We start from the raw sequence: 8,737 nt of genomic DNA on the forward strand, positions 1-8,737 counted from the left end.
TTTAGTTGAATAGCAAATAATGTATGTAAAATCTGATTTTGTGGGGACTTTGAAGACGATTTTGAAGGGTGCATATGGAAACAAGAAAAGTAGAGTAATTCGTGTTTCGACTTAAGCGGATTGAGAGAAAGCTAAGTGTTTTATACTTTTTAATATATGCATATACTTCGTTTGTGTTTTACATACTATGTTATGTTTTATTTTGTCTTTAAAATAAGATTTTTATCAAGTGTTTGTAATTTTTTTTTCTAATTTTACAACTAAGATTTATGGTTCCAAGTGTGTAAACATCGAATATTTTTTTCCTGAGCATGTGACAATGCAACCATCAAATGAATGTGCTCTAGTCTAGATGAAAGAAAAAGTTAACACAAATATTGTGACAATATAGAAAACATGAATTTCGTGTTGTTTGTTGTTGCTTTGCATCAACACAACAAGATTTCCCCACCTCACGTTCTGTATACAAAAGATTTATGGCAAGGACAGTAGGACACCGAGAAAACAAGAGGTTTAGAAGATTTGTTCAACCACTACAAGTAAAAAGCGGATAAAAAAAATGTGCAAGACAAACGATTGTTCTTTCTAGTGATATGTGTAGTAGTTTTCTTATTTCGTTAAACATTCACGGTTATGTTTGCATTTTGAAGATTGTTTAGTGATTTTAACTTTAGATTAACGTTGAATGTTTTTTTTTTTTTTTGCAAGTATATTTTTAATTCCATTTATCGTGGTTTGTATTTTGGTTGGGTTTGGTATATTAATGGATTGAGGGGTTTGTTTTAATTACATTATGGAGACCACAGCACTTGTTGCCTTCTTACCTAAAGGAGACCATAGCACTTGTGGTATTGTCATCTCCTCAAATGATATTATCATTCAGCCAAATCATGAACCAATGAATCCAACCTTCAACAAGATGAGAAAGGTAGAGACAGAACTAACCAACACAAAACTAAACAAAATTAGAGGATATTCATGGAGACGCTCCCATTCATAAACCTTTTATGCACAGATTTGGAAAACATATTTCTTAAAATAAAAGTTGATTTAGGAATATATGTTGAAATACTAATCACTCGGCATAATTTAATAGGATAGTAAACAACAAAACACAAGGTACAAGTACCAATGCACATTTTGCACTTCATAACATGTACTCATCTACGTGTAATTAATTAGAGGCGTTGTGCACTGTGGATTGATTATAGAAAACAGAAAAAAAAAATGAATTTTTTGTATCCATTTTCGATTTCGTGACACTAAAATAATATTTAAGCGAAGATAAAATTGTTGGGTTTTGGGGGCGACTAAAACAAGAAATCAGAATCTGATAATTCGAGTACTTTGTGAATCCCAATTGGATTCACACCTGGTCGGAATGCATTCCCTTCGATATATCTGCAAAAATATGCAAACATTAATTTAAAAAAAAAAAAAAAAATACATTTCTTAAAATACGCAAAATCAAGAATGTATGTATGTAAGGTAAGGCTCACAGTTCTTTGAGATAAGGGTGCTTGTAGAAAGCATCTGGAATCCTCCCACTCAATTGGTTGTGATCCAGGTACCTAACAACAAAACACTCCCCCACTTAGATGTGAAATAGAGACAAGATTTTATATATAATATTTATTATTATTTAGTAATATTAATAATAATAATAATGCTTACAAGTAAGTTAGCTTGGGAATATGAGCAAGTCCAGCTGGCACAATCCCCGACATCTTGTTGTAAGATAAATACCTAAAAAGTAAAAACCATTGCAATTATCAAACATCATATTTCAAGAATTTCACTACAATTTTACAATTTTAAATTTTCTAATTCGATAAAAAAAATAATACTCACAAAATTTCCAGATTAGTCAAGTTGGCAAGCTGTGCTGGAATTCCTCCGGTCAGATAGTTATTATTAAGATAACTGCAAAATTCCAAAAAAACTAAATAAAACCTTGAAAACAATATTTAAATAATATCAAAAAGTAAATAAAGTCTTTATTTATAACATACAGATTGCGTAGAACCGGAAAACATCCTTCTATACGTATCAGCTCCCTTATAGTTCCAACCAAGTGATTGTTACCAACATCTCTACAAAAAATAAATTACATTTTACACCATGATTTAATTTAATTTAAGTAATTAAAAGAGTTCATTTAAGATTTTTTTTAATTAATATAAGGGGGTTGAAGTGTACAGGTGGCGAAGATTTCTTAATGTGCCCAATTCTGCTGGGATTCGACCAATGAAGCGATTTTCATGAAGATGAAGATATTGTAAATCCGGAAGATTAGCAAGTTCCCTTGGGATTTCACCTTTAAAGCTATTGAAACTTAAGTACCTGAAGGAGTGTAATTAATTACTAATTTGATTAGTGGTGTTTTATTTTATATATTAATAATGGAGTTTAAAATGAATACTCACAGATGTGTTAGTTTCTTTAGTTCGCCTATTTCAGGAGGAATCACATCCTGCAACTTGTTCCACCTCAAATTACTGGAAAAAGATTGACACACATCAGCAAAAATGTTGAAAATGATATTATGATTCATGAATCAAGTAAAGGATCGTAATTCATACAGAACTTTAAGACGCTTCAAACGCCCAATTTGAGGTGGAATTGGACCAGTCAACTTATTGTTGTGGAGATCACTGTAGAAAAGTCAAAACAAAAGTCAACACCAACACCCTTGACTATATGATAGTAGTAGAAAAGAGAGTCTTACAGTCTTGTAAGATCCAAAAGATTGGTTACAGCAGTAGGGAAAGGTCCAATGATTGACACTGCATATACTTCCCTAGAATTACACGGTTGAATCCAATGTTAGATAATTATCAGATGATTTGTAAGTTTTTTAGTAATATGTGAATGCAAGACATAGGTGAAGTTATACTTACAGTTCAGTAACTACTCTATAATCACCTTGTGTGGAGCAAGTGACACCAGACCAGGCTGGTAAATCACCATCTCCACATGGATCATCTCCAACCCATGCATAAACCACCCTCCATCCAAGAGAAGCTTTTATTTCATTGAGGGCTTTCACTACATTAAACAAGAAATCACTATTAATTCACTCCAACAAGATCAATCGTATACTTCTGTTTCCATACTTTTCTCAAATCCAAATCAATTATATGAGTAGTACCAAAATACATCAAAAAATGGGGAAAGATTCACGGATTTGATCAAAACTCCACATACATGATCTCCCTTGAGGATTGCCACAAGAAGAGTGTAGATTATCATCATCTTGTCTTTGAATTTATATTTTTAACTTCATTTCCATGGCTAATTTAGTGATATTAGAATAGCAGGCAAACAAATTGAACTATGATTCCTACTCAAATCATTAGATTACATGCTAGTAAACGCGCATATATAAACATGAACTTATTCTGGCAGCTGCTCAACCGCATAAATTTTTACCAGGCACTAAACTAAGACATATAACTATTTAAGGTTTAACAAAATATCAAACAGATTCACATTAAGTAAACGTTGAGTCGATGACAATAAGATGAAGAAGCTACCCCCAATTTCAACTCTAAATCATGGGATCTAAGATCAATTGAAGTAGTTAGGGTAAACATCCCTCTGAATTACAAGATAAACAACTGTATATGTCTATCGCATCTTCGTACGCAAGGATACATAGAACACATAACATAATCACGCACTCATAATGAAAATTCTGAATATAAGTGAGCCATTACCGTCTCTTTTTAGCGTTTTGCAGTCAACAGCAACATTGAAAATGAAAGGAAGCAAGGTAATCAAAGAAGCTACTGCATGTACACGAAAACACACCATTTTCACTCGAATCAATTGCGATCCCCTTTTGTTTTCAGAGTTTCAAACTCTCATTAGTTTGTAATTTGTGTATACATACATCTACAAATCCCTGGATTGAGATGCGGATCGAGGACAGATTAAATCAGAGTAGGATCTCAGTGGAGATGCAGAGGGAGTGATAGAGATTTTCAGCACAAAGACGACGCGGAGGTTGGGCCTGCTATCGTCGGTGGATCTCCAACTCCGTATTGTCTTTGTTTGTTTTTATTTTTTCATTTGATGCCCTTCCGTTATAACTAAATCACATGACACCCCTCATACTTTTTCTTATTACAAGTGAATTCTTTCAAATTTTCAAATAATCTTTTATTAAAAGCTCAAAATATAAGGGAAAATAAAAAACAATTTTTTATTTACTTTATCCGTGACAAACACAATGTCAAACACAGCTAAATGAATCACTTTCACCCATTATATAAATCCTTTTTTTTGTTTTTTTTTAAACGGTAAACTATCCTAATCCTACTAATCCTAAACACCACCTAAGTCTTCTAGTGAGACTTGAACCCATGATCTTTCATTTGAAAGAGTCATTCCTTACTGCTAGGCCGAATGCCCTTTGGTATATAAATCCATTATATAAAGTTACCTTTTAAACAAAACTTCATACAATTGAATTCTTTCAAAATATTAAAGAAAAGACTTTTAATATAAAGCTATTATATTAAAATTTAATTACTTATAGAGTGTTCGCCGAAAACTATGGGTTAAATACTTGATAAAATTGCAAAAATGGTCCATGTGGTTTCTGATTTTATGTGGCTAAGGTTTAAACTTTTGAAAAATTGTAGATTTGATCATTTCAACAAGTTTTATTGTAGTTTTGGTCCCTCTTCCGTTAACTTTAACAGATTGTATATTAATCCTTTTAAAATGACTATTTTACTCTCACGGACCATTTTGCAACCAAACTACAAGGACCATTTCTATATATCTTCTTTTTATTTTTATTTGAATTATTATATATATTAATAAATGTTATTTTTAATATATACTATTTATATATTAATAATTCAATAAAAATAAAAAAAAAGATATACAGAAATGATTATTATAGTTTGGTTGCATAAATGGTTCCTGATGATAAAATAATCATTTTAAAAAAGTTAACATCCAATCTGTTAAAGTTAACAGAAGAGAGACCAAAAACACAACAAAACTAGTTGAAAATGACCGAATTTAAAACTTTTCAAATGTTTAGACCTTAACCGCATAAAATAAAAAACCACATGGACAATTTTTGCAATTTTGTTTAAATACTTTGAAATGTGAACTATGCAAACTAAATTCTTTTAGTAAATTTGGTACAATGATAAAAAATGAAAGAAATAAGATTGATTCAAAATATATATATATATATATATATATATATATATATATATATATATATATATGTGTGTGTTTGTGTGTGTATGTGTGTGTGTGAGAGAGAGAGAGAGAGAGATTGAAATGAGTCATTTAACTGCCCATTTCATTTTCAGTCATTGGATCATATCTGAAAGCAAACCTCACTCGTCATAATTTATTATTTTATAGTTATGTAACTTTTGGTTAACCTTCGAATAACTTGTTCCGCAAATTCAATCAGCTGTAGAAAGCGTCTCCTCCCCCGATCTCTGCATTCATCTCCTTCATCCATGATCTTTGCCTCATCATCTTCAACCCCATACAATTTTCCTTCAAATCTCCATTTGGGTTCTTCGAATACATTAGATCGATTAGCCATTTTTTTTTTTGATTCGTGGATTTTGTTTCTTTACACGTAAAAAGGATTTGAGTTTTGTGCAAAGGTTTATTTCCCGCATCATTCTCCTAGGTTTATGTATAAATAGACTCCCCTCCTTATCATTGTCGTGTTATAATACGTGTTATGATTGTCTTTGACTTTTTGTGTTTAATTCGTGTTCACATTTAAGGCTCTTGAAAAATTACCCAAAAGAATAAGGTTTTGAAGTTTAATGTTTTATTTCATATTGTTGCATATGTAGACCATCCACAATCCACATACTACCCAAAATAATAAGCTTTTGCTTTTAGAAAAAACTGCAATAAAGTTCCTACATATTGGACTCATAATCGATTTAGTCCCTATATATTTTTTTTATTCAATTAAGTCCCAAAAACCGATAATCGTATTCAGTTTAACCCCTTGACCCGGTAAACAGGTCATCCAACTTTCGAAAATTATATTTTTGGCCTAGATTTCAAAATTTATTACAAATTTGGTCCAAACTTTACACTTTTGGTCCATATTTTAATTTTTTTTACAAATTTGGTCCAAAATATACCATTTTGGCCCAAATTTTAGAATTTTGTTATGAATTCATCATATTTTTAGTTATTTTTACAAATTTTTTTCTTCAAAAAAATGTACTCGTCTTTATCTTCTATTATTTTTGAAGTGTACTATAAATTTAGGTAGAATATATAATAATTTACATTAAAACGACAGTTACATAGTGCTAACAATAGGTCATTTATGTTGTGGCATTGTTATCACACAAATAAACATTATTTTCACACAATAAAGAGACTTAAATTAGTGAAAAACAACTTTTAGTATCATTATTTTTTTTGAAGTATACTATTAAGTTTAAGAGCCAAAAAAGATTAATAAGCGCATTGTTGTTGACAATAAGTCATTTATGTCAATTTAGCAGTATAACAATGTCATCATAGCATTATAGCACACAAAAAACATTAGTTTTACAGACAAAAAGAAACATACTTAATATCTTATGTTATTGGAAATGCTCTAGAAACCATCAAAATGTACAATGTCAACAATACATAAAACTCTACCATTTGTAAACCTAGCGACACTATTGATAAACTTTGAAACATTTATAAATATGACCCACTTTTATTTATTGAGCTATTAACTAAGACAATGTACTTTAAAAAGTCTACTTTATGATGTTGTGCTTTAATATATTCGTTGTACTTTAAAAAAAAATCTTTGTATTTGGTTTATGGTTAGGTAGGTTGTTCAAAATACAATGTTATAATAAAAATCAATGAAATTAAGCACAATATTATTTCTTGCATTTAACTATTTCTTTATTTATCATATGTTTTTATGTTAAACATAGAACAAAAAATATATATTGTTTAACATATTAAACAAGTTAAAAAATATATATTAATAAAACTCATTGGTATAAGTTCGAAAGTACTGAACATCTATTTTTAATGTTAAATATAACTAAAAAGATTACAATTTATTATTATTATTATTATTATTATTATTATTATTATTATTATTATTATTATTATTAATTACTATGCTTCCAAACGCAAAACATTCGAATTCATAAAGAAAAAACATTCAATTTTTTTTGAAGAAAAAAGTTGTAAAAATAACTAAAATTATGATGAATTCATAACATAATTCTAAAATTTGGGCCAAAACAATATATTGTGGACTAGATTTGTGAAAAAAAAAATTAAAATCTAGGCCGAATGTGTAAATTTTGGATTAAATTTGTAATAAATTTTGAAATATGGACCAAAAATGTAATTTTCAAAAGTTGGATGACCTGTTGACCGGGTTAAGGGGTTAAATTGAATACGATTACCGGTTTTTGGGACTTAATTGAATAAAAAATATATATATAATGACTAAATCGATTATGAGACTAATATGTAGGGACTTTATTGTAGTTTTCTACTTTGAACACATTTATTTACGACCTAGGCTTTGATACCACTGATGGACTATGTGCATAACATCAATCTTATGGTGTTCATGCAACCCTAATTGCTTGGATCTAGTTTTTCTACTTTGAACATGCAATAAACATCCAAGACTTACAAACCCTAGATCTAGCATGCAATTAATCATATTAACATAAAATAGGGTTTAGATTTGACCTTTGGTTGTTATATAGCAATAACAATAAATCCTTGGCTTCAGAAAGCTTGGTGCCTCAAGTGATGCACCTCTAATGGAGTCACAAACACCACTAAGCAACTTGAAAGAAGAGGGAGTGAAGAGGAGGCACCAAAAACAGCTGGAAACCCTAAGGGAACACTTAGCCACGTTTTTGGGGGCATAGGGGTCCTTTATATACATGTAGGCCATTAGGGTTTGCAACTAGGAAACCCTAATCTGACTGCTTAGGCCTTAAGCAGCCCATGGACTCCTTTAACATATCCCTTGGACGAATTCCTTATGGGTTTCCCATAGAATTCGTCCAACCTATATATTATTAGGTGATCCATAGCCCAATTGTAATTATCTTATAATTACAACTCCAGTCCCCTAAGTTTAATTAGTCTCTTTTAGCCACAAAATTAATTCGTAATTAATTCTTGACTAATATTAATTAAACATTATGATTTCTCATTTACTATATTATTTTGTAATATATTAATAAATCATAATTAAACATTTCTCTCCTTAATTCAACCTACATATTGTTATGGTGAAGGCAACCCAAAAGGACCATGCTCATAATCAGGTGAAGTACATACCAAAATGGTTATGGACTTAGACACCAATCCAACATATTTCATGCTTTAGTGACTTTGCAACCCTCTTATTTATGAGCATATGTTAAGATCCTAAGATTTAAAGAGTTAATGACCTCTTTCACATGAGTTGAGGTTTCTACACCTCGCTTGGACGCACAATATCTGATTATGGGATGTGAATAAGGGGATCATTTCACGCTTTAGTGATTTTGCAACCCTATTATTTCTAAACGTATGTTAAGATCCTAAAAGTTTAAATTTAAGGTTTATAATATTATCATGTTATCCGAAGTTTGGATCTTCCTTAGTAAATTTCTAAGGTTTATAACATTATTATGTTATCTTACGAGTCGGGATTTTCCCTAGTTATTATGGGATTTTCCCCAATCATTATGGGATTTGC

At 30.4% G+C, this 8,737-nt stretch overlaps 1 protein-coding gene and 1 long non-coding RNA gene across 2 annotated transcripts in view; one reads left to right on the plus strand and one right to left on the minus strand.

The window, feature by feature from the left end:
* The window catches only part of LOC145041239 (uncharacterized), an 880-nt gene extending 601 nt beyond the window's left edge, over positions 1–279 (plus strand). The window contains exon 2 of the long non-coding RNA XR_013680004.1: positions 56–279. This is a non-coding gene — a long non-coding RNA (uncharacterized LOC145041239). The remainder of the gene's footprint in view (positions 1–55) is intronic.
* A 784-nt stretch (positions 280–1,063) lies between these two features.
* LOC145041238 (uncharacterized) lies at positions 1,064–4,023 on the minus strand. Its single transcript, XM_078989242.1, has 11 exons — positions 3,720–4,023; positions 2,901–3,048; positions 2,729–2,800; positions 2,583–2,654; positions 2,427–2,498; positions 2,200–2,343; positions 2,013–2,093; positions 1,852–1,923; positions 1,675–1,746; positions 1,500–1,571; positions 1,064–1,401 (listed from the first exon to the last, which is right to left on the minus strand). The coding sequence occupies exons 1-11, from the start codon at positions 3,814–3,816 to the stop codon at positions 1,311–1,313; spliced, it is 993 nt and encodes a 330-aa protein (XP_078845368.1). The 5' UTR covers positions 3,817–4,023; the 3' UTR covers positions 1,064–1,310.
* Between the last annotated feature and the right edge of the window lie 4,714 nt (positions 4,024–8,737).

This window comes from Lactuca saligna, chromosome 4, assembly GCF_052625555.1.
Source record: "Lactuca saligna cultivar CGN05327 chromosome 4, ASM5262555v1, whole genome shotgun sequence".
NCBI lineage: Eukaryota > Viridiplantae > Streptophyta > Magnoliopsida > Asterales > Asteraceae > Lactuca > Lactuca saligna.